This window comes from Aspergillus karnatakaensis (genome assembly GCF_047715665.1).
Source record: "Aspergillus karnatakaensis strain CBS 102800 unplaced genomic scaffold BJY04scaffold_89, whole genome shotgun sequence".
Taxonomy (NCBI): Eukaryota; Fungi; Ascomycota; class Eurotiomycetes; order Eurotiales; family Aspergillaceae; genus Aspergillus; species Aspergillus karnatakaensis.
The window spans coordinates 91,998-116,804 of NW_027395801.1; the positions used below are offsets into that span (position 1 = coordinate 91,998).

General features: G+C 52.7%; 8 protein-coding genes across 8 annotated transcripts; 3 read left to right on the plus strand and 5 right to left on the minus strand.

Moving 5' to 3' along the window:
* The first annotated feature begins 55 nt into the window (after positions 1–55).
* On the plus strand, positions 56–2,582 carry BJY04DRAFT_202701 (PX and BAR domain-containing protein). Its single transcript, XM_073713249.1, has 6 exons — positions 56–365; positions 410–681; positions 725–991; positions 1,038–2,051; positions 2,100–2,213; positions 2,258–2,582. The coding sequence occupies exons 1-6, from the start codon at positions 275–277 to the stop codon at positions 2,345–2,347; spliced, it is 1,848 nt and encodes a 615-aa protein (XP_073564907.1). The 5' UTR covers positions 56–274; the 3' UTR covers positions 2,348–2,582.
* Positions 2,583–3,302: 720 nt separating this feature from the next.
* On the plus strand, positions 3,303–4,508 carry BJY04DRAFT_211575 (arabinan endo-1,5-alpha-L-arabinosidase; the record flags this gene model as incomplete). The annotated part of the gene is made up of 3 exons (XM_073714430.1): positions 3,303–4,135; positions 4,193–4,371; positions 4,420–4,508. 3 exons carry the CDS (start codon positions 3,303–3,305, stop codon positions 4,506–4,508), a joined length of 1,101 nt encoding a protein of 366 aa, XP_073564908.1.
* A 129-nt stretch (positions 4,509–4,637) lies between these two features.
* BJY04DRAFT_202704 (uncharacterized protein) lies at positions 4,638–6,290 on the minus strand. Its single transcript, XM_073713250.1, has one exon. The coding sequence runs from the start codon at positions 6,224–6,226 to the stop codon at positions 4,991–4,993; it is 1,236 nt and encodes a 411-aa protein (XP_073564909.1). The 5' UTR covers positions 6,227–6,290; the 3' UTR covers positions 4,638–4,990.
* Positions 6,291–8,233: 1,943 nt separating this feature from the next.
* On the plus strand, positions 8,234–9,062 carry BJY04DRAFT_224400 (uncharacterized protein; the record flags this gene model as incomplete). Its single annotated transcript, XM_073717961.1, has 3 exons — positions 8,234–8,500; positions 8,552–8,719; positions 8,781–9,062. The coding sequence occupies 3 exons, from the start codon at positions 8,234–8,236 to the stop codon at positions 9,060–9,062; spliced, it is 717 nt and encodes a 238-aa protein (XP_073564910.1).
* Positions 9,063–9,468: 406 nt separating this feature from the next.
* On the minus strand, positions 9,469–10,530 carry BJY04DRAFT_224401 (uncharacterized protein; the record flags this gene model as incomplete). Its single annotated transcript, XM_073717962.1, has 2 exons — positions 9,469–10,290; positions 10,363–10,530. 2 exons carry the CDS (start codon positions 10,528–10,530, stop codon positions 9,469–9,471), a joined length of 990 nt encoding a protein of 329 aa, XP_073564911.1.
* A 2,687-nt stretch (positions 10,531–13,217) lies between these two features.
* BJY04DRAFT_224402 (putative serine/threonine protein kinase) lies at positions 13,218–17,050 on the minus strand (the record flags this gene model as incomplete). The annotated part of the gene is made up of 7 exons (XM_073717963.1): positions 13,218–15,173; positions 15,219–15,385; positions 15,434–15,548; positions 15,596–16,682; positions 16,730–16,751; positions 16,822–16,955; positions 17,019–17,050. The coding sequence occupies 7 exons, from the start codon at positions 17,048–17,050 to the stop codon at positions 13,218–13,220; spliced, it is 3,513 nt and encodes a 1,170-aa protein (XP_073564912.1).
* A 688-nt stretch (positions 17,051–17,738) lies between these two features.
* Positions 17,739–20,100, minus strand: BJY04DRAFT_202709 (aminotransferase-like domain-containing protein). Its single transcript, XM_073713251.1, has 6 exons — positions 19,585–20,100; positions 19,482–19,518; positions 19,351–19,425; positions 19,048–19,292; positions 18,179–19,003; positions 17,739–18,125 (listed from the first exon to the last, which is right to left on the minus strand). Exons 1-6 carry the CDS (start codon positions 19,735–19,737, stop codon positions 17,871–17,873), a joined length of 1,590 nt encoding a protein of 529 aa, XP_073564913.1. The 5' UTR covers positions 19,738–20,100; the 3' UTR covers positions 17,739–17,870.
* A 484-nt stretch (positions 20,101–20,584) lies between these two features.
* On the minus strand, positions 20,585–24,684 carry BJY04DRAFT_224404 (uncharacterized protein; the record flags this gene model as incomplete). Its single annotated transcript, XM_073717964.1, has 4 exons — positions 20,585–22,225; positions 22,401–22,523; positions 23,264–24,419; positions 24,476–24,684. The coding sequence occupies 4 exons, from the start codon at positions 24,682–24,684 to the stop codon at positions 20,585–20,587; spliced, it is 3,129 nt and encodes a 1,042-aa protein (XP_073564914.1).
* Positions 24,685–24,807: the final 123 nt, after the last annotated feature.

A 24,807-nucleotide genomic window follows, 5' to 3' on the forward strand; every position in this document is an offset into this window, starting at 1 on the left:
CTGGGGATGGATGCCGAGGACGATGACGATGCCAATTGAACTCATGCAACTGCTCTGTTATTCCTCTTGCCCAACAACTGGCTGGCTATCTCTTGTGCCTTGCATGCTCATATATTCCTGTTCTCTTCCGTCCTTGAATGAACTTAATTCTCCGTCGTATGCCAACCGCTGCCGCCCCGCGTTCCTGATCAAGGCTGCCTGACCAGCTCCACCTCGATCCTCCACCTCCGATCCTCCTGCACAACTCAATCTTCACAACAGCTAAACACTCCTCATGTGGAACGACGAAGATAACAACCCCTACGGGGCCTTTGACTCAGAAGCGCGCCTCTCAGAGAGCCTCCACTCGACCAACATTGGTTCCCGTAAGATATGCACCAGCCACAGTGTACCCGTCTAACATCCGCAGCTATCTACAACCCCGAATATCCTCCTCCACCCTCCAGCCAATCCTCAAACCCCGATATTTCAGACTTCTCCCAGCACCAAGAGCACAGCGACGATGACGAAGACGACTATGGCGCTCAACAAAGTGGTGCCGGATATTCCCGCAAGACAGTGTACGACAGTCGCATAGAGCAGCTCCTGTACGAGAACCCGGAGATGCCGATCCTTATCACCGATGCTGGAAAGAATCATGAGGGCGGGGGCAGCTTTATTGTGTATACGATACGGACTGCAGTATGTTGGTCTCGACGGGTTGGTTCTTTGCTAACAGCCCTAGGATCTAGAAGTTCGCCGACGGTACTCGGAGTTTGCGTCGCTGCGGCAGACGCTGGTCAACCTTCATCCGACTCTTATCATCCCACCTATTCCAGAGAAGCATTCCATGGCCGACTACGCTGCGAAGCCTACAAAGGCGAAAGAAGATAGCGGGATTATCGACCTCCGGAAGCGAATGCTGGCTGTATTCTTGAACCGGTGTCGGAGGATGAAGGAGGTCCGCGAGGATGGTGTGTGGTGGAGGTTTTTGGACCCGAACGTTAGCTGGGTATGTTGAGAATGCTGTCTGGTGGTTACATGCTAACGGTGTATAGAGCGAGGTATTGCACTCTCATCCCGCGTCATCCGTCCCCAAGAACAACCTCAAGGCGCCGCCTCTTGACCCTGCGAACCCAACGCCTGCACATGCCTGGCTGCCAATCCCGTCCGCGTCCGCAAAGCTGAAGAATGCACCTGGAACAGGAGGCACCCCTGAAGCAGAGACCCCTGGTCCGGAGATTCTAGGTCGCTTTCCCCCGGAGTCGCGAAAGTTGAGTGAAAAAGAGCTGGACCCGTATTTTATCAACTTTGAAGCCTCGACTCGGGAGCTAGAGCTGCTGCTACAAGGGAACATGGAAAAGGTCAATCGTCGTACGCTTGCGCATCTGTCTGCACTGTCTGCGGATCTGATGGAACTCGGAGCGAGGTACAATGGTTTCTCGCTGTCAGAACAATCCCCAACGGTAGCTACTGCAATCGAACGGGTCGGACAAGCGGCGGATACGTCGTACATCGAGACGGAGGAGCTGTCGAACGCTTTAAGCGCGAACTTTGCTGAGCCGATGAGAGAGAGCGCGCAGTTTGCCAGTGTGGTTCGTAGCGTGCTCCGATACCGAGTGCTCAAGCGAGTGCAAGAAGACATGACAAGGGATGAGCTTGCCAAGAAGAAGACTCTGCTGGAGTCTTTGGAGCGAAGTGAGGCGGAAGCCAAGCGGATTGAGCAATACCTCAACAACCGCACGTCGCAACCGCCGACGAAGCCACAGCGATCTCTCTCCACTTCGTCGGTAACTAGTAGTCAAGGCACCGAAGCAGAGTCGCGCCCGAGTGGCGAAGACACTGCGTCTATTGATTCTGACTTCCCACCGACACACGCAGACCACCCACCGGCGCGGTACTCGGAGTCGGGGCAGACGTCACCCCCGGCGCATCGGAAAACATCCAGTGGAACCTTTGTGGCCAACAAAATTTTCGGGCGCATCAGCCATGCTGTCCATGGATTCGTGGACGTCGACCCCGAGCGGACACGGCGGGACCACATCGGCAAGACTAAGGAAAGCTTGGTCCAGGTGAGCTAGAGCCCAATTTTGTAAACTTAATTATGCTGACTAGAGTAGCTGGAGCAAGCATTAGGAGTGTCCGAAAAGGATGTCAAGGACGCTAGCGCAGGGGTGTTGCAAGACCTGAAGCGGTTCCAGAAGGACAAGGAGGCGGACCTCCGCCGGTACATGGTAAGTCTAGCTATAATTCATCACTTCCCAGGCTAATCGAATAGGTCGCATATGCCCGATGCCATCTCGACTGGGCGCGCAAGAACCTCGAGACATGGACAGAGGCGAAGGACGAGGTGGACAAAATCCGGTAGTTGCAGTTACTAGTCTAATGTTTTCGGATGTACTCCGTAATCCGTATTGAACCGGGCGCTGGAGGAATAAAGTGATTTGAAATACTCCAGCTCATGTCAAATTTCAATGAATTATGCAGCGTAACGCGAGGCCGAAGGAGCCGAAAAGTGGCCGTTGATCATTTTAGTGAGGTGGAGCGAATTTTTCAGGACTCAGGAGTCCCGTAACGCCTCCTCCTTCCTCCAACCTTGACCCAACGTCTATTTGATTTTGAGTTGACTCTGGAGTAAACATTGATCCATTCATTTGTGAAGCCCATTGTATATGCAACACGGGTTCAGGAACAACACTATTGTTTCATCCCCTTGCGACTCGATCAACGAACGGCCCATGTCGCGTTTGTCGCCTTCAGCTGTCTGAAAATCATCAAGCAACATCACCAACTCGATCGACTTGAGTTGTTTCTCTCCTGGCATGAGTCTGTGATCTGTATCATCAACCATCTTATTGATTCCTCGCTCCACACCACTATTTGCCGAATCCGGCCAAATTCTGGTCCATTCTCTCGACAGCCAACATTCCTCCCGTCGATCATGGTGTCATACTTCTAACTGCCTCTCGAAAACAATGAACTGACTCTCTGGCACTTCTCCGCCCGTAAACACTGCAACAGCTCATTCGACACACCTGCGGGTCTAAACAATGGAACCTCACAGTCACCCTGATCAGAGCTGGTTCCTGGTCCCCGCGAGGTAGATCGCGAACAGGATGGCCTCCGACGTAAACGAGGCCGTCGAAATCGACGGCCTTGCGGAGCAGCAGCTGGAGCAGCAATCAACTACGGGTTTATTACCATGGCCTATTCCTGCTCCCCGGATTGGTGTTGGTAGAAGGAAGAAGATTCCCAAGTCTCGACTCGCACTCGCATTCGCTGCTTCTACTCTTCGTCGCTCGACGCTGCGTCGCGTTCTCAAGATGGCCGTTCTCGTTGTTCTTCTTTTACTGTTCACTTTGGCTCTATCGGCACGCATTCGGCCTAGTTATAATGGTACATTTCGTGAAGAGGTGCCCGTTGCAGCCGGGTTTCCTCCACCTCATGTGACAGACCTGCGCATCCACGACCCAAGCATCATCCGTGTGGGAGGCACATTCTACTCCTACAGTGTCGGCCCCCGAATGGTCATCCACCAGGCTCCCTCTCTCGACGGACCGTGGACACAGACAGGTTCAGTGCTGAGCGCAGACAGTATCATTCCAAAGGGAGACCGCAAAGCGCCCTGGGCGCCCAACACAATCCAAATCGGAGATACATTCTACTGCTACTACGCCGTCAGCAACGCCGGCTGCCGCGACAGCGCAATTGGACTTGCCACATCCCCATCACCCGGCCCAGGCGGCTGGACAGACCACGGCCTGCTCATTCAGTCCGGGTACGGCGAAGGCGCGGAGCGGTTCCCCCTCGACCAGTCGAACACCATCGACCCGAACATCTTCCTAGACTTTGACGGCACAGTATACATGATCTACGGCAGTTTCTGGACTGGCATTTGGTCGATCGCACTACACAGCGATCTCATGTCGATTTCTACAACCACCGATGGCGCCCTAGACGCAACCCATCTCGCCGCCGAACCCGGCGTGATCTTCCGCGCGAGGAAAAACGCGAACTCGATCTGCGGCGATGTGACGGGTGCGCATCCAGTCGAGGGTGCGTTCCTCACCTACCATGCCCCGTATTATTATCTCTGGTTCAGTTGGGGGAGGTGTTGCGAGTTCAAGAACGAGCAGATGCGGAACAGTGGGAAGGAGTATGCCCCCTTGCCCTTTGAGGAAGTCGGTGAGGTGATATATTAACTAGGTGGTAGGTACCGCATCCGCGTCGGCCGCTCCGCGAGCGCCCGTGGTCCCTTCGTGGATAAACAGGGACAGGATCTAGTTGATGGTGGAGGCGAGACGGTGTACGGGTCGAATGGGGAAGTCTTTGCCCCTGGTGGGCAGGGGATTCTGACGGACGAGCTGGGGGATATTCTTTACTACCATTACTGTGAGTCTTGTTGTTTTTCTGCGATAAGGGTATTGGCTAACGAGGCAGTGAACACATCTATCAGCTACGATTTCTGGGAAGCGAGACTTGGATATAATAGACTTGAGTATGTGGATGGGTGGCCTGTTGCGGTTTAACCTTTCGTGGGCTGTATATGCTTCTTGTTATAGAATCGAATAGAGGTATATACCAGATAGAGATACAACGGAGTATATATTGTTGGGTTTACCACTATCTAGAGGCACACTTCAACTCAATCGTATGACGAACGTACTACCAACCACCCTAAACATCCTCAACCCGCCCCGGCCCTGGTCCATTTTCTTTGAAAGGCGAGAATAGAAATCGGACAGATGTTGCATACAAGCAGGATGGGAAGGCATACTGCGGAGAGGTATGGACTGTTTCCTAGCTAGATTCGTATATATTGATTCTCGGCGTCAATATATATAACAGCAATCTATATCCTCTCTTCTCCACCGCAAGAACGAAGCAGATGCTTATCAGATGGTAATCGAGTCTATTCTTCTCGCGTCAAAGCTCATCCATATAGTGACAGCGGCAGCTGGTCTATATAACAGCTCTCGCCAGAAAGAACACTCTACTATTCTATACCATACTACTGACTCCCATCAACATGAACATCCACATCAGCCTCAACCTCAACAACAATCCACACAACCGTCCACCCAACCAACCCGCCCATCTTCTCCATAACCCTCCGACTCGCCGCATTCTCCACCGCCACATCCGCAAAGAACCACTGCTTCTCCCCCTCCACCTGCCCCCCAAGCGAAGCAGCTAGAGAATCCGTCTCAAACCTCGAAACCCCACTCTTCATCACCTCCCTCGCAACAACAGCCGCCAGTCCCCTCCCACGAAACTCCTCCTCCACATGCAGCGAGCACAAACTGCCATCGAAGCCAAGAAAGGCCCACGCAATAGGCATTTCCTCCTTGCCCTCCTCATCTCCGGGGGCCTTCATTGCATTTCCTGCTGGATGAGGACGATCGTGGTAAAGCGCCACCCCCGACATTGCCAGCAGCCCGGGCTTGGAGCGCGGAATCGCGGTGCGGCTCTTGACGAGGTCGAGGTGGTGTTCTTGGATCCCGTAGATGCCGTTGGCGTCGTGGAATCTGAACTCTCCATGCTCAAGTCCATGTCCATGCTGATTCCCGTTCTCGGAGCTCCCAGTCCCCGGCCCAACAGCAGGGGCGTTGAAAACCCCCGAGGGAAAACAATACTTTGCATTAAAGACGTCCTTGCCGCGATGGATGGTGAGTTTCCCCTCACTCTGCAGCTCGGCAATCCAGGCGACCAGACTGGCGTGCACGGTCCCTAGGAGGAAAGAAAACGGGGCGTGGATGGGGAGTTTTGCGATGCCCGATTCCTGGGATACGGCTGGCGGGTTGAGTGCGAGGTGCGAGAGATACCCCGGGACTAGGGTGTTTCGGAGGTGCTTGAAGAGAGAGAGGAGCTGGGATTTGACGGATTGTTTTTCCTGCTCGGTGGTGGTGGTGGTGGGGGGGAAGTGGCCGAGGGGGTTCCCGTTGGGGTCTTCGGCTTGAGATAGAGATGATGCTGAAGAACCGCTAGCAGACTCGAGACTTGAGAAGAGCCACACCTGGGTGTCAGGCCTGCGGTTTATGTCGGTGAAGGAGACGAGCCAGGGGGTGGCACCTGGGATTGCATCTTCGGGAAATGTCGCAAGAACCCTTGCGCTCTCAGAGGGATTATTTACGGCGAATTGAATCCGGCGCAGTATTGGGCCCGAGTAGGGGAGGTGGGTTGGTGATGACAGGAGGGTTAAGAGGGGTGTGTAGGGGTGTGCGTGAGTGTAGATTTTTTCGCCCATTTTGTCTTTGTCCGGGGTAGGATGTGTACACGAAAGGCTAAGTAAAAGAAAGAGAAGAAAGAAAGAAAGAGTAAAGGAAAGAGAGTATATATAGTTATGGGGGATGAGTCAATAGTTGAATTAGCGTATTGATAGCAGAAAAAAAATGACCACTTACTCCGTACAAGCACCTCATAGTCCGATCCCCATTCTGGCGAATCAGCGTGGATTGTTATACTCCGGTGGCTCCACCCAGCCTATATACCTATACCTAGGTATCAACGTTCGGTGGCTTGAAAATGCCAATAGAGTATTCACGAGAGACTGAAATGAGATAGGGCACAAGGTATATATCTCCTTGCCTTTCACCAACGTCCTCCACCCCACCTCTTTCGCTTTCGGCGCCATAAACCTCCACGATAGTTCCCGAGCAGTCCTCTCCAGAATGCAAAGCTTTCAGTATCCTAGCGGCAAAAGGATCGGTAAAAAATAGGCGTGCATAAGCTGGCATATTGAGGAAGACTGAAAAGCTCTTGGACGAGGAGTTCGTTTCGTTCACGGCTGGGAGGTGGCAGGTGGGAGGTGGGATGGTTCCGAACGAAGGGAGGATCATATTCGGAGCCGCCGGCTATATCGTGTCAACGAGGAGAGGAGAGAGGCCGTCTATTAAATCAGCGCATCGTGAGCGAGAATCAAGCAGTTGACCGTGCAGAGTGTCAACCGGGATGGGTCTTTCAATCCTTGTTGGAATTGTCGTGGACAGGTTGAAATCGGTTGTAGTTCCGGCGGCCTTCCGCGCTCGGGGTTCGAACGCTCCAGCAGAATCAGTCGACGTGCGATAGGAAAGAGGTCCTAGGTGTAATCTGTGTGGCTGAGGTGGTGAGCTTTCCTGAGGTATAGTGGAAGAAACGCGACCAACCTAGGGTTTGGAGACACATTTTGCGAATTCGCCGCGAGGACTGCGGTTGCAAGCGGTTGCGAGACGGTTCGTCGGAGGGGTTGCGATTCTCATCAGTCGAGCTACTAGGAGACAGAGAGGAAAGGGAGGTTCGAAGTTGTGGACCAGGTTCAGAATCAGCGGACTGCCGGAGACCCTGAAATTGACGATGGGGAGAGCTCTCACCAAGCAAGCAAGACATGCTTTGCTGTCAAAGACCCACCGGAGAGCTTCCAGAAGCTTTCTAAGGCGTTCAGAGCTGCAAGGCAAGGACGCTGCACAGCCTATTGGAGGATCATCAGCCACTGGACCCAGTCTGAGAAAGCATAATCCCGCAAGCAAGAACTTAGGGCTCTGGAATGGCTGAAGGGTCCATCCATGACAGCTCACTGGGGGGTACTGCTTAAAGCTGGCATGCTGTAATTTCTTCCATTATTTTTTCTAGGAAGCGTAGAACGAGAAATGCGGCAGAGAAAGCTGAAGGAGGGCAAGTTGTTACGCGTAAAACATTGGCTTTTATGAACAAAGACAAGCTGCCAGCCACCAGACTAGATGCATGATTTCTGCAAGGTCAACACGGACGAATAGGAGTTCTAGTCTAGTGCAGGCGGCTTACTGTTTCTGTCTTCTACCAGCTCAATCGAAGGTCCGCGACATCTCTTGTAGCTACTGTGCCGTGTTTGTATACAGCTATCGCTACTGTAGTCTCTCTCTATATTGCCTTCAAGATGGACAACCCTGTCCTCAACCACTTGCCTGTTAGCTGCCAAAACATCATCCGGTGAAAGAACGAGCCCTTTACAAAGGATATGGCAAACTTACGGAAGTTCACATGGTTTGGCAGTCGGCTAAATGCGTATGCTCTGAACTGTCTCACGCATGATCCAGAGTCTGAAAGAGCGCCAGGAAGTAGAAGCAGCTGAGTATTAACTTTGAATTCTTCCTCTAGAAGCAGCTTCTGGTCTCAAAGCAGAGCAGAGATCTCCCCTGGTCCATATATATCCTGGACTGTTCCCTGACTTGAAGAAGATCAACTCTCATCTTCAAACTCCCTCTCTCCCCGGCACTCGACCTTTTCTAATCTTTTCAAAATGTATCAAACATTCCTGATGACCGTCTTTATCCTCTTTATCTTCATTCGCGCCCTTAAACATGTTTGGCCTAAGGCCCGGGACACAACCGACGAGCGGGTGTCTCGAAAGTGCACAGCGGAAGAGCTCGTGCCCGTAGCCCAGGACTTTATTGAACCTCTCCAGAACACACCTACCATCTCAGGGATGGAAGGATACCCAACGGCCAGATGTGCGGTGATCGGCGGGGTGGCCACAATCAGTCACTGCCCCTACAGGACAACCTGGGTAAAAGCACCTCGGAACATCACAGTCCTCACAGAGCTAATCCTAGTACAGGACATTGATTTCATTATCCATTCGAATCCCCACTACGACTTCGATACCCAGCGCATCAAGGAAGCTATGGTGGTCGCCCACCCAACCCGGTGCAAATTCTTCGCCTATGTCTTCAAATTTTTGGCGGATGACGGGTGGGTGCAGGTGGACCTTGTGCCGTCCCTGAAGGTGTGTATAGCTTACCTGGTACCAACTACGTACGTACTAACATGTCATGACCTTGATGTAGACTGGATACACGCCTGCCGCCATGCAGCCGATCGCAGGACTTGTGCCTTCTCAGCTGCCTATCGCGACTGTCGACGATCTAATCACGTTGAAGATGGAAAGTTGTGGAAATCGCGGGAACGAGGAGAAGAACAGAACGGACGGGGAAGACGTTTGGAGATTGATGAGAGAAATCCGGATTCTTCCAAACAGCCCACTGTGGCGGAGTCTCTTTCTCGCCCGTCACCGCTTGAGAGAATCTTATAGTGGACGACCCTGGAGGGCACCCGTGTCTCACCCCTGATGAGTTCATGCAAGGCGCGCGTGTATCGGTTCATTGCTTTTTGAATCCTGTTCTCTCTCTCTCTCTCTCTCTCTCTCTTGTTTTTTCCTCTCCCTTTTATCTGCTTGTTCTCTTTTACATCCCTAGTTATGTATAATCGATTATGTTCTCCTGAGTGGCACGTAGAACTAGACCCGGTGGTGGATAAGCTGAATGCACGGCGGTTGTTTGAATAATATCTTAAGGACAATCGGAGCCAACACGGCCTAGATAGCGAGCATAGAATCTCGCAAGTACGGCAGGAAAGCATGTGAGTACATTTGCTATAAGAGTCAACAATAAGGAGCGGACATTGTAGTCAGGACAATGACCACAACAACAAAACAATGACAGTGAACAGAAAAAAAAAAAAAAAGACACATCACCATCACAACAGCATAGCCTTAGCCTCTTCAGAATTAACCGATTCAAATGACAAAGCTGCTGGTGAGCGCGGAAACTTGTCCAGACGCTCATACTCTAAATCAGACTGCTTGATCTTGACGTTCAGCCTCTCCGCACACTGCGCCAGTGTTTCCAATTGACTGATCTTCCCCTCAGGTGTAGGAAGAAGATTCCTTCTCCGCATGAGCAGCGCCAGAGCAAATAGGTAACGAGTGCCTGAATAGTCCTTGTTCGCAGGGGTGAGCGGCTCATGCCGGCGTTTGGCGTACTCACGGAACGGCTCTCGGATGTCCTCCAGCTTTAGGTTGAGACCCCAGATATGTTCGCTACCAAAGAGGTAAAGAAGTTGAACCTCCCAGTTTGTTTGAGCATCGTCTTGATGGAAGTCACGCATATTGAGGAGCACTATCGCTTCAAAGTATCGTGCAACAACAGCCATTTTGACAGGATAGAGGCTCGGATTCGGTGGCGGTAAACTTGATCGGTAGTCGGTGGGCTGCTTGACTCGTGGATCGGTGGTGAGCCTGTAGTAAGGGTCATCCTTGGGAGGTGGTCCGAGGGTTGGATCTGGGAAAGTCCAAAAGACGCGAGATTTGCGAAACAGACATACACCGGCAGAAGGTATTTTGTTGACTGGAGGATACTTGTGATCCGTGTGAAAGTCATAGTCGGGTATCGGGCGGAGCCTGGCCTCACAGTAATGGGCACATTTGCTGCGTCCCTGGGTGCAGGGTGGAAAGCCGGCCTTGGTCAATACTTCTGCAGCTTTGTCGATATGCTGATCTGGGATCACCCATCCGGAGAACTGTCAAATAACTTAGCCCTAAACAAGCCCTAGTATTTCTCATAGGCAGACCGGGGGCGGGGGGCTTCTTACGAAAAGCGCAGTCGTAGAGCCTAGATACCCTAGGTAAGCCTCACCCCAGATGAAGCTGGGGATTCCCGCCTCTTCTAAAAGCCGACTCACATAAGACTCAAGATGATCGGTGAGTCTGCATGGGAACTTGACGACCTCCTTCTTCAGATCACTGCGGAAGAGAAACATCGTGTAACAGGCTTGAAGTTGATTAACGACGTAGGATGATGTATGCTCTTTTCATCTTGGTGCAATAAAGGCCTGCCTCCTTTTATATCCGAAAATTGCGGCAGATACTGCACCCGTGGACTTACTGACTTAGCCCACTTGATTGATTCACCCCGACAGGGGACAACAAAGTTCCAAAATATCTCGAAGATTTCCAAGGTTCCGGCTCTGGTCAGGAGTAGTCTGGCTTGTGTCCGAGTCTTTGTGTGTCTCACCTCCTGTCCCGTATATAGTTGGTTACATACGTCTCGGCGGTCACAACCAGATCGAGGCGTTCAAACATGTTTTTTTACGCCTTTTCTCTTCCTAATTTCGTGGATTGGGTCTTGGACACCGTCGGCCCAACTTGCCGCAAAGCAAGCGAAATCTGTTTCCAAAAACGAACCCCTATATTTTATCCGGGGGGGTAGCACTGGCACCCTCCCTCCTACTCAACGATCAACGATTAGCGAATATAAGGTCCACCCAGACGGCTCATCTCAATGCTGCCTGCCCACTGCAGTCGACTGAGTGCCTATCGATGCTTCGCTTCAAACATTCGGTTGATGATGCTCTCGCGCTTCGGTGGTTGGAGTCAGATGGGACGCGCTAAACGCTAAAATGTCCTCGATGGCTCGACAATCGATCTTGTGTACGTTGCACTCTGTTAGTTTCAGATGACAGTGTGACTTTGTTGACCGAATGTGATACGTCGAACTCGGTGGAAGGGGGTATCTCATGGTAAGTCAACACTTCCATCTCTTTGTCGCGAGCGGAGGGTCTGCTTCCCGTGAGCTTTTCATTCGTGATTGCGTGCTTACTGTGAGAATTGGTTCCGTATTTCAATACCACTAGGGTATTCTGGCTCCTAAACATTGGGCTCCGAATCACGATCGTGGAAGCAGGACCTGTCGAGTGGGCTGATATAGAGCTGGTGGGTGATCTAGCATCTCAGAATATGTGATGATTAGTATCTCTGGCTAGATGTTTTGCTAGCAATCACACCCATCGTCAGTGGCCTCTGCTAGTCATGCCTCACAGACCCAGGATGAAACTCAATTCCTATTGGCTTTCTATATCTGATCGGGAAACACCTGCTGACCTGACGGAAGGAGTTGTATGGATCAATTGAAGAGTCGATGGCTGAAAGAGGAGTCGCCGGCTCCGTGGCTGTTCTCGTCTCATCGTTTGTTCGAGGCTATGGCGCTTTGGTGAACAACGAGCAGGGATGAGCGCATTGATGCGAAGTTACAAGAAAGAGAATGTGGATCAAGACAGACCATTTTGACTTCCAACGCCTGAGGGCCAAGGGTGATCGCGCGTTTAATTCAATCGGCAAAAATAGTCCTTGTAAGATTAGAGCCTTGGTGCGAGAAGCAAGAAACAAAGGCCTGGTGGACCTCGATTGACCACTTAACCACCGCTCCATCGCCCGAATCCAATATCAATGGTTCATTCAATGAGCAGAAATCGTCCTCAGGGCGCCCTCCTCATGGCATGATATTGGCCGTTTCAGAAGAAAGCCACCACTCAGACTCGAACATCTCTCAGCCCCAAGACTCATTGAGAATTCTTCTGTTTTTGTTATAATGGAGAACAATCCGTGTTTCCGGTCCGTCGGGCGCTCCTGGCTCCTCTCCTCACAGGTGCAGTATGATTTCAGCCCACCACCGATTGTTGTCACTGTTGCAGACGTCAGCCTCATCATCGCCAAGTTCGTACTAAGAGGATTCGCGCTGCTTGCGGGCATACCGATCTGGCGGGGCGCATGCGAATATTCGATGAAAGGCCGATCTAGTCTTGTCGCTGATTAAAAATGAAATCCACACCCAGTCAGAGTATGAAGGGAAAGGTTGTGGCAAGTTCTCCGCTTGACCATGCTCACTTGGAAGACTGGAAGGGCGACCATTCGAAGTTTGCAAGGTCAGGAGTCCTGTCCTACGCACCGGAGCAGCGCACACGCGAGAATGTCTCAGAGCGTTCTGTATAGGAACAATAGTCCTAGATCTCACCTCAACTCAACTAAGGACTGCTGCAACTCAAGAAGACCCCTACCGCCGAAATAATCCCTTATTGTCTCTATGCGGCTGGATGGGTTGAGGGGATCGAATGTCATCCGTATGCATTCGACTTATCTGGTCCAACCCACATCAAAAAGGTAGACCTGCATCGAGTATGTAGAGCGCCGAAAGGGTTTACGTGCAGGATTAGATCTGATTCTATGCAAGCCCGCGGACTGGGAGATCAAATATTACCAGGAAGAACATGGGTGGTTTGGGAAAATACAAAGCATTACCACTACCTACCGGTTTGGCTGCTCGACCTTAGTGACCACTTCAAACCGGACATTGTCAGATCGCCGAGGAGCCTGGGGACAGGCTTAGAGATATGGTTGAGTAACTAATGGTTAAGAGGTAGATAGGCGCTCCTCAACCCGTGTGACTATGCAAAAAGATACTCCTTGAGACAAATGAGGATGGAACCTGAAGTTAGAAGCTGGAGGTGCCTTGTACACGTGAACCCTACTATATTCATCATGGAATGTCTACTTAGTGAATTCGTGCCTGCGGGAAACACCTAGAATACAAATCTAACCACCATAGATTCATCATCTTGGTTTTATCTATATCTCTCTATCAGCACTGAGGAGATGTGAAATTGATCCTACCCTACTCCTCCTTCTCCGCAACAGCCGCCTCCCGAACCCCAACCCCAATCTTCGTCCTTCCCAGCGCCTCGCCCGTCGCCGACAGCGCATCCAAAAAGTCTCCTAACAATCTATCCAACTCCGCCGTCACGGCCGCCTCCCCAGCGCCATCCATGAGCACTTCCAGTCTCGGCGAGATGAGATCCGGGAACTGGATCGGGTGCAGGTGCAGGTGCTGCTGTTGCTGCCCACCCTGAGCCTGCAGGGAAGACCTCGATCTAGACGTGTGGTAGGAAGGCGGGTGAGACTGTGGGTGAGGATGAGGATCGTACCGGGCTGTCGGGAGGGGTTCGGACATCGGCGAGTCGTCGGCTGTAGGGAAGGGAAACTGACGGGCCGCGTCGATTTCTTTCGAGGGGATTGCGGTGGGGAAGGGCTCGGAGTAAGGCGGTGGTGCTGTGGTGTTGATGTTCATGGTGTTTTGCCATGAAGTTGTTGTGTCTTCTTCCTCTTCGTCGGGGCCGGGGCCCTCGAGGATTGAGGACTGCGAGGAGCGGTTGTAGCCGGAGGTTAGGATTTCGGGGAAATCGTTGTCTGTGAATGTTTGTGGGCGGACGGGGAGGCCCTCTGGGGGTGTAGGGGGGCGGTCGAAGCGGAAGGGGTCGTAGTCTGTATCTGAGCTGGTGGAGATGTTGGACTGCGACGTTGAGGGTCGAGATTCCACGGGTTCGCTCTCGCTGAGGTCGATGTTTGAGGTGCTGGCTTTGAGGGTATCGTGCCGCGGTGAGGCTGCGGCGCTGCTGGCCTCGCTGGTGGTTTCATCGTCGGCGGTGCCCATGACTGGGAACGTCCAATCCATGGTTGCTCGTTTCTCGGATGGGTCGAATCCCAGCGGCGTGTGAGCGTCTTGGATGTGATCAGGTTCAGATTCGGATTCCGCTTCTGCGCCAGAGTCGATCTCTGGCTCTTCTTCTGGTGCGGACATGAACACGGGGAACTTCCAGTCCATGGTCGGCGGGCGTGGTCCGCTTCGTGGTTGGAAGGTGTCTTGGGAGTCAAACGTACTACTGACTCCACTACTGGATGACCGCGATCGAGCTTCGTTGGAGCTGCGGTTTTGACGACCGCTAGATCTGTTTGCGCGGATGGTGTCTGCGTCCGCAAGCTGAAATGGCTGTGCGGTGGTAGCGCCAGCAGCATAGTGAGATGAATCGAAGGAGCCAATATCAATATCAATAAACGTTGATGTCACTGAAGAACGGTCCGTATCTGTACGAAGCGGCAAGTCAGAGACAGGGGCCTTCTCTTCGATAGGCACAAAGTCGTTCTTCGTCTCATATTTGTAGCTCGGCTTCTCTTCATCGAAAAGACCTTCCATTGCTGCAGCTCCTCGACGGACTCGTTCGTCAAAGTTCGCCTTATCGTGCTCCGTCATTTCGGTGTCAGAAGCCTCTTCAGTCGACTCCGGCTGGGACTGGTCACCCGTATCGTTGATCTCGTGTTCCATCTCAGCTAGTGAAGCAGCGAGCTGATCAAGGTCAATGACTGAGAACCTCCTCTCAAAGTCATCTGTTGTACTGAAGTTCCAATCTTCCTCAATATCTGACTCGTCTTCCGGTACCTCGGCCGCTGCAGCACCGCCGGGATGGAACAGAGATATGCGCTGACCGCCACGCTGAGACCATTGATAGTAAATACGAACGAGCTCGCTCAAAGACGATGTTGGGTACTCTTCTTCGGAATTTGCAATGTACGGGTGTTGCATGATATCCGTCATGGTAGGTCGAGACAACGGATCGGAGTTGAGAGCGAAGGCCACCAGTTCCTTCAGCCCTTCGCCATACTTGTCGCTATCTGCCAGCTTTGGAGTATTTCGATTCAACTGCCTGCCGATCTGCATTCTCTCGCGTAGGTTTGCATTTGGTGGATTTCCTGTGGCGATTTCGAATAGCGTGCATCCGTAGGCCCAGACGTCGATCTACATTGTTAGTCACTGTCATCACATCACGTATAGTAGACGAACCTCGCTGCTGTATTGATGCCCTTGACCACCAGTAAACATCTCAGGAGGCATCCAGTGAGGAGTACCAATCCAGGTTGAGCGCTTATCCATCTGCGACTGAAGAACACCAGCAACACCAAAGTCGCAGATCTGCAGTCTGCCTTCTTCGTGGATAAGCACATTGGCAGCTGTGTTCGTTAGCAAGAATGTTCTTGAGATGATGGATTGTAATCTACCTTTGATATCGCGATGAATGATACCAGCATCATGAATAGCGCGCAGCCCAGCAGCCAACTCGCGAGCCACAGGAATAGCAAATTTCTCTTCCAGCCGATCACCAGTCGCTCGCATCTACTCTATCAGCAACACAACAGGGTAACAGACACAAGACAACCTACCAAAGTCCTCACACTTCCACCAGGACAGTACTCGCAGACCAACCAAAGCTGCGAATGGATCGAAACAGCCTCAATTATCTCGTTGATATTTTTTGCTCCGGCATCCTTGACCTGCTTCATGACCTTCGTCTCATGGATGAAATCCTTGATTGACTCGTCCTTGAAGTCCCGCACAGACTTGTAATCCAGCGAATCAATGTCAAGGACCTTGAGTGCGACGACTTGTCGCGAGGGGAGCTGGTGGCCCTTGTATACGCGACCGTAGGCGCCCTTTCCGATCAGTTCCTCGAATTCGTAGGGTGGAGGTTCTGTTTTTGCCCGACGGCACATTTCGCGCACTGCGGCGCCTTGTTCGCGAGCTAGTCGGATGGCTTCTGCTTTGTGCCTGGATATCGCCGCGAGTGCGGACGAGGGATCCAGAAAGCGGGAGACTCGGGGAGGCTCCATTGTGAAGGTTTGGTATCGAGTGCGTGACGAAGCTCTGGATAATGCGATGCGGATGCTAGGTGTGAATTGGAGTGTTAGCTTCGAGGAGTTGCTCGGGAGCGTCTCCGGTTTGATTTCGTCGAGGATGAAAGATGATAAGGAGGAGCCAAGAGAGAACGTTTCAGAGCGGGTGTCGTCTGTTAGAGAGTATGAGTAGTGCGATCCGCAACCAAGGCGGGCGTCGTTATCCTGATCCCAAATTTGCTCTTCTCCAGGTCGCTGTGGGTTGTGACGTGAACGTGAAGGCGCCCAAGGTGAAATAAGTCTTCTCGCACCCCTGTTATTTGCGTCACTGCGCAATAGTTTCTTTCCGGCCTTTCTGCCCAAGTCAAGCACAGACGACCAGATCCTTTTCTTGACCCGTTTTGCTGACACTCCAGAGTCCAAAGAGCGAGGGCGAGGGCGTTGAGCTTCTTCTGTGGAATCCGCGCAGCCGTGGCAATTGAGAGGACAAACTCGACACTCCTGCAGAAAACCGTCAGATCGAGCTAGACTTGCACTAGACCTCTGAGACGAGTCTCCTGAGCAGGGATTCCTCGATACTTTCAACAGTCTCCGTCCCAGTTCCTCGTCTAGCAGACGAATCAGCCCCTGGTAGTCACTGTCCGATGATCAGTCCCGACCACCCAATCGCAACACAAAACATACAGCGACGAAGTATCACGACTTTCTGCACAGGCAAGTCAGCCAACCACTCAAGCAAAGGTCAACGCAGCGCAGCGCAGTTCCAGCAGCCTTACCTTTACAGTGTGCCTCGAGGAAGCCCCAGTACTGATCTTGCGCGGGGGCAAGACTAAACTCCTCACTCCCCGTCCACTCGCTCCCGGAGTCACAAGAATTAAGGTCCGTTCCTAGAACAGGCTGGAATTGAGCGCTGTAACACTAGTCAGCATATCAGTCTAAAACACAAGATGAATTTAAATGCAAGAACGCGGACCCGTATAGACATTTGCGCCGTTCGGCACGCATCTTTGGTAGCAACTCGAAGAGACGCCACCACCAACAGAAAACAGCAAAACACAGCCGCAAAAGAAAAGAAGGGCATGAACAAGGGGACGAAGAACAGAAGCAGAGAGAGAAACAGCGAGCAAGCACAAATCACACAGGACAGGAAAGGAGACGAAACGAAGGGGAAATGGAAAGGGAAAAGACCATCCTACCTAAAGTCACAACACTGAAAGTTCACCAGCTATACAGAGTCACCACTCTTTCACTTCTGATCCAAGAGAAATGCTCTCTGTTACCCAGCACAGAGCAGCCCTGTGTTCGAGATCCAGGCGTCAAACTCGATTCTCAGAATACAGCAGAGTCGGGCTTTCGAGCGGCGCCGGGATCACTCCATAATAACATCAAGCAAGGCCGTATCACTCGTCCCAAAGGAATATCAAACCTCAAGCAGTCAAGACAAACCAAGATCAGCTTTCATGGAGAGTGAACATCAGTCAGTCCGGGGACACGCTCGGGCTCTGTGGCAAGGCGGAAGGGCTGATGGGATCCACTGCTCACGCTAACGGCTTTTAGCGTCTGAGCTGGACGAATCAGCGGTGGGTATGGGGGCCTAAGTTGTTTCTGGTGAGGATATGTGAAACAAAGCTGCGGCAGTTTCCATATTCATGGTTGATAGAATAGACAGTCTACAAAGAAGGAGGGAGAGTTGGGGAATCAGAAGTATTGGATTAATTCTAGTCTATAGCTGATTTTGCAAACCAACCGAGCGGGACAAAGTCAGATCTTTATCAATCCTGCTATCAACGCTAAGGAGTGGATGGGTAAGTTGTCGAATATTTATCTAGAGCTTAAACTCAACCCTGAGCGCATCTCCAAACCGCCGGATCGCTTCGGTGATGTTCTCCTCGCTAGCAGCTGCAAATGTCGCGCGGAAGAACATCTTGTCCTCCGTGCGACCGGCCGCCTTGAACCAGCTACCGCGGGAGATCAAAACGCCGTTATCGACCGCGGCATGGAACAGGGTTTCCTCGATGGAGTCACGGGTCTTGCCGGATGCGAGTTCGGGGTGCTTTTTCCAGTCGACTTCGATCCAGTGCTGGTTTATGTTAACTCATATAGGGGAGGTAAGCAAGGGGTGGGTTGACTTACGAACATGCCGGCTGCAGGGGCAATCCAGCTGGCAATTTCTCCAGGCAGGTGCTTCTCGCAGGCTTGTACCATGATATCTCGGCGGCTGGTGTACTGCATGCGCAGGTTGATCAGCCAGTCGAGGTACCCGGTGTGGCCCCAGTGTTCGTCGAGGAGCTTGAAGAAGATCAACTGGGAAATACCGCTGGGGTGCTGTGCGGAGACTTCAGTGTTGCGGAGGAAGCGCTCGACGATCTGCTCCGATGCGATAATCCAGCCGGTACGTGCACCGGGGGTGAGGACCTTGGAGAAGGATTCCATGCGGAGAACACGGCCGTCAACGTCAATGCTGAGATATGAGGGGATTAGGGACTTGAGGAATTCATCGTGGTTGGCAGGAGGAGGGACCGGCTCGCTGTCAGCACCCGTGTAAGGCTGCATCTGCAGGAAGTAGTATGGCTCATCTTCGATGATGTAGAGCTCGTGTTTTTGCGCGATCTTGTAAATCTCTTTGCGGCGCTCAATCGACTGGGTTGCGCCAGTGGGGTTTTGGCCTGTTGGGATTGTGTAGAGGACGTGTGGCTTGCGGGCCCCCCGGGCTGTCACGTCCCAGTTTGACATAACGTCGTCAAGCGAGCCAGGGAGGAGGCCTTGCTCGTCCATCTTGACATGGGCAACCCTAACTCCGAGTGGAAGAGCTGTCTCTTGAGCACTAGAGAAGGTATACTCCTCCATCAAGATGTAGTCGCCCCGTTCGCAGAGCAGACGAAGGGCTGTATCCCACGCATAGGTACTTCCCGGAGTCAATGAGCATTGCCAGTCGGAGTACGGGGGGTTGTGAATAAGCTGGTTCCATTAGCAATGCCCTCCTAAATACTCCACCCACGTACCTCTGTATGTTCGGTCACAAATCTCAGCAACTGCGGCGACCCAGTAGATTGTCCATAGTTCAGCGAAACCTCAAGATCATATAGACTCTTTTCTTCCCGAATATCATGCTTCCCCGCAACCAACGAAACTCCAGACTGGCTAGTCTCTTCGGGAGAGAACCCCGGCGGGGTGGGAACCTTGACAGAAAGTTCTTCGAATGGGAAGTATTCCGGAGATGGAAGGCCGCCGCCCAGAGAAATAAGGCCTTTGAGACCAATGCATTAGCCATGCAACAATTCCTAAGCAGCATTTCCATTCCTTACCTGGGTTCTTCAAGTACTTCGCCGCCCCCTTGAGCGTAGAAACCCCGCGCGACTTGGCCTCGAGCGATAAAATGTCTATCCATAATCAGCAACGGACATAAACCTAACTCTATCCTGTCTCGGCCACTTACGATCCCACCGCTTCGCCTTCGGCTTAGTGTAGCATGCCTATCCCACGCACTTATCAGCATCCCGGCCCATAAACAGTACCCACGCCACCGGTATGGCACTCACCGGACTCTTGAACTGATCACTGCTAGTCGCCGGCGCAACGCCGCCAGGCATTTTCGCGCTCTGCGCTCGCACAGCGGCAATGCCGTCGACGGTCAATGGCTTGGGGACGCCATTGCCGTTCGTTTCCACATCCAGAGCGGCCGGCGGAGACATTTTCCTTTCACGAGCGTAAAGTTTCGGGGAGTTTTTGTGGTGAGGGGAAGCGAGTCGGAGTCGAGTTGAGTAGAGTTGAGTAAGCCTTCGACGGTTCACGTCTCAGTCTCGGTCTGTGTCAGACGGTTTCAAGTATGCGCAGCCACTACGCAGCGTTGTTGTCAAGTGTCGGCGTCAGTTGAGTCACGATCTTTTTTGTGGTCTCGAGTGGATCGGTTCCGAACGGAGGAGAGGAGAGGGCAGCAAAGAACATCGGATTGATCCAACGCCCGCAGGTTGACCGCCATCTTTTAAATCGGGCACCTTTCAATCACTCAAAGCAGGAATAAACCAAGGCCCGCCCTTTCTGACACTGAATCGAGCACCGTTGGGTTTTCGTTATCTAATTGGAGACGGCGGCGCGGGCTTTGGTTCGTTGGTTTGGTTGTGAAGTCACTACAAGGGCGCAGCCGTGGAGAGCATTACGCTGTGGGTGGCCGTATGACGCGATACGGTAGTATATTGGGTTGATGAGCGATCACAACATTCGAGGTCTGGGGGATGTGAGAAAGTGTAGACTACATCTCAATATCTGACTCTACTATATTTCAAACTTTATATACTTAATTGAAGCGTATATGCTGCTCGAGAGCGTCGAGCATTCAGTACATAGCGGTAAATACAGGAATAGTGAAACGGACTCCAACGACCCCGCCCCGCATAGATAAGGCTACTGCCGGCATCGGCCTGCTTATCGCTACAAAGGTCCTTCAGGCGTACTTACTACTTACAAACCTTGATCCAAGACCAACCAGGATAAGATGTCCAATTCTATATGCTGTCTCCTCATGCACACGGACTATAAACTCTACTGCTTCTCAACATACTTTCCCTCCGTCCCATCCAGCTGCGCCTCCAAAACCGCTCCCCTCCCAGTCAACACACTCTCAACTGCCTCCGGCAGCAACCTTGCCAATTCCGCAACAGTCGCTGCACGGCCCGCCCAGATGTGCCCTCCTGACGCGGCCTTTGCAATCCCAGGGTAATCAGGCGTCGGCGCGAAGGAAATGTTAAGGTCCTCGTTTGTGGCGCGTGACCCGTCCCCATTCGGATGCACCAAGAGCATGCTCCTCCTCGGCGCATTCCACCCTTTATTGTTCAGCACGATCGTCAGCACGGGGATGTTGTACCGGCGCGCTATCCAGTAGACCGAGCCTGGAACGGAGAACAGGAATGTGCCATCGCCGACGACCTGGCAGACGAGTTTGCCTTTGTTGGTGCCCCCGTGGGCGGCATCTGTTGCGAGCTTGATTCCTAGTGCGCCGCCGCCAGACCAGCCGAGGCCGCCGCCGCCGCAATTGATCCAGGAGTTGGGTAGTGTAGCGGAGACTTGGTCGGAGACTATAGGTGTGAGTGTGACGGATTCGATGGCCCAGAGGGTGTCAATGGGACAGGCCTTTCGCACTTGGCCCATGAGGTAGGATGCGTTTAGGGCTGCATCGTTGCCGCCGTCCGGTGGTGCTGCGAGGGCCGTAATGGCCTGTCGGGCTTTGCGGTACTCTTCCTCGCGGAGCTTCCCTCGGTTGGTATTCTCTTCTGAGGCGACCAGTTTTTTGAGATCCTCATTTGCCTCGACATAGTCGTTAATTTGCTTGAACGCCGTTGCCGACTCCGCACGGTACGTCGCAACAGCAGGGATGTAGAAAACAGGCATCTGCTGCTTCAGCGGATCAACATCAACATGTATAATCTTCGCCGAGTCCTTCGGTCTGCACTGCGTTGGAATCCACGGCACATCACAATCAGCAACAAGAATCAAATCCGCCGTCTTGATCTTCTCATGCACTCCAAACCGCATCCCCAAGGACGCCGGATGATCACCCGGAAAACACATATCAGACCCTCCCGTATCAAGCACCCTCACACCCGCAAACAAATCCGCCAGCCTCACCAACTCCCTCACCCCCCTCTCCTCCCTCCCGGAATACCCCACAATCACCAACGGCTCCCTCGCCCTCGCCAATTCAGTCGCAATAAACTCCACCCCCTCCGCCGACAACGCCGACGGCTGCACCCCCTTCCACGCACCCCCGCTCTCAGCAATCCCATTCCCATACGGCACAATCTCCTCCTCCATAACCTCTCTCGCCCCACTCAAGTAAACCGGCCCCTTGGGATCACTAACCGCAAACTTAATCGCGCGATGTACCATCTGCTTGATATTCTTCCCAGAGCGGATATCCGCGGAATAGCGACAGTACTGGGCAACGATCTGCTTCTGGTCCGGCACGTCCTGGATCCAGTGGATGTATTCCGTCCGCGACCCGCGCATCTCGCCTTCAATCGTGAAGGGCGATAGACCCGCGAAGATCAGCACCGGGGCACGTCCACAGGAGGCGTTGTGTACTGCGGCGCCGAGGCCTTGGGTGCCGACATCGACGTGCACTATCACCGCTTGCGGGAGGCCGGTTAGGCGTGCGTACCCGTCCGCCATGGAGAGGGCGACCATCTAAATCCCCAACTCAGTATAGCACCAGTAACAATCTCAAGAGTGTCAGGAAAGTAAGTGTAGAGGAAGGATTGAGTCAAATCGCGATTCTCAACTCTACCCCTACCCCTCAGAGACATGCTATGCAAGACAAGGCTGGATGAAGCAGACGGAGCTGGAGCACTTGGAAGCGTACCTCATTCGGACAAGTAATAATCTTCGGAAACGCATCTGGCTTCTCCTTCTGGCCTTTGACCATGGCTTCGAGGATGGAGGGGTGGTCAGAGCCGAGGTTCACGAAGCAGTGGGTTACGCCGGCCTGAAGCAGTCAGTTACTCATTCAGTATGGAATATGTAGGTATCTTGTAGGCCCATTGTATAGGAGAGCCCGGGGGCAGCGGGTAGTGCCCGAGTGCAGGTAGGGAAGTAGCCAGCAACTGAAAGTACGGTACATGTAACATACCTCCCACAACGCCTCGAAAAAGGCGAATGAAGCCGTGTAGACCCTAGTTATGGGTAGAAGACAGCATGTCAGTTCGGTTCAAGAGATTACTTGCACGTAATATGGACTGTTCCGGTTCCGTATACATACATGTTGGTATAGGGCAAGTTAGGTCAAGTCAAGTCAAGGCCTTAACGGAGTTGAATTGGTTTGACTTCAGAAGAACCTCCAGGTGACCCCCACGCAAGGGACACACACAGCTTAATAAAACACCCAAGAGCTGTACTCGGCGACATCTCCGAGCCGAACAATAGCTGGAGAACCGGGTCTTCGCAGGAATTCCGCTGCGGGGTTGAGATCTCCATAGTCGAGTCACCCCACATTGTCGGATTTAGGATGCCATGCTATGCTACGATGTACGAGGGGGGTGATTTGGGAGGCATTCCCGAGGATATAGACGGGTGCTAATGGTTAATAAATACTTCCCGCAATCAAGTAATCCGAGTGTGGCATACATGATCAAGTAAGGTAATCTATGAATCTGATCGAGATATCTATAGAAACTATAGCCAGGACAGCTACGCAATCTTCCCTACTCCATTCAAAGTCAAGTATACATCCGTCCCCCACCCCCAAAGACTCTGCACGGCAATACTGCCGCCGAAGTACTCTGCGTACGCTCTACTTAACGGAAGACCATATCCAAGTCCCGCAATACTGCTTAGCTGTCCGCTCGTCGCGGAAATAGTGTTCAAAGCATCTAAGCTCCCTCCCTCCCCCATATCCATATCCGAGAAGGTCGTGAAGCTATATGACCAGATCTGGGGTAAGACTTCCGGGGATATCCCGCCGCCCCGGTCGCGGATGCGGATTGTGATGCTCTGCGAGGACGGGGTCGAGAATTTGATTGATTCGTTTGCATCTGCGGTGCCAACGACGGTGTCTACGTGGAACCCGACATCTGCCTCCGACTGTGCGCCTTGGGCCTCTGTAGGTTTCGTGAGCGGTTCGTGGGAGTGGCTGCTGGGGACGTCCGGAGCGGAGGCGATTGTTACCTCGATCGGCTCCCGTTCGTTGCCGCTCTCAACAACGGCTCTGAAAGCATTCTTCAGTAGCTCAGTGAGGATGTACTCCACGTGTACGGGGACGTGTGCGAATGTGGCGCCTGGCTGCCCGTCAATCTCAAGTCGCGGCCGCACCCCGTACTTCAGCTCGCAGATCTCTCCCACGAACTCCTCACACGTTCGAACAATTCGCGCGGGTTGCAAAGCAGTGTCTATCACGCCGATATAGTTGGAGGGTGCGGCGTCCTTGCGTGGTTCTTGCGCCTGGCTGCCATCCTCAACCAGAGGCCGCGAAGCGAAATGCAGGGCTAAATGTTGCTCTGCAATTAACCGGGTGCCGATTCGAGCACGCAGGTGTGTGTCCAGGAAGCGCGTCACTTCCGTAGGATCGATATACCTTCGACATTCGAGGAATCCACGTGCGAGGATGGGAATAGTGTTGGCATGGGTGTGGACGAGGTCCGCTAATACCTCGGCGAACTGGTTCTCTTCTTCCAGGGTCGAGACCTGGCGCTTTTGCCAAGGGAGTAAAGTCGACAATGAGTGGACATAGTTGCCATATATTTTAGAGACGTGAGGGTTTGCAACGACGATAAATGGGAGGTTCCGAAGAGCTTCGATGCGGGAGGCTAAGCGTGCGGGGAGGAGGGAGAGGGTGAAGTTGGCGGAGGCTAGGAGCGCATCCTTTGACAGGGGCGGGCGACCGTGTCTGTGATTGTGGTATTAGCTGCAGAGCTTCATATCACGCAGGAGCATTGTTCTCACTTTAGCAGGTCAGCAAGCGTCAGGGGACGGCGCCGACTGGCAGCAAGACGAGCGACATCGTCATTTGCCCGGGGCGGGAGATTCTGGGCGTTGCGGAGATAGCTCGAGGATGCAAACGGGCGTACCACTGCCCGATTGCGAATGCGAGAAATGGTGTTTCGAAGGCCACAACCTACAGACAGAGTCTGAAAAGGGCTTGTTGTGGCCATAGCAAACACAAATCCATTGCGTTGTTGGCTGAGAGAGCTCAGGTTCAGTGTCCTCGGTGAAGGGTGGCTCTCATGTCACGTGTGGCCGTAATGCCGAAGTATACGAAGTGTCCTCAACATGTT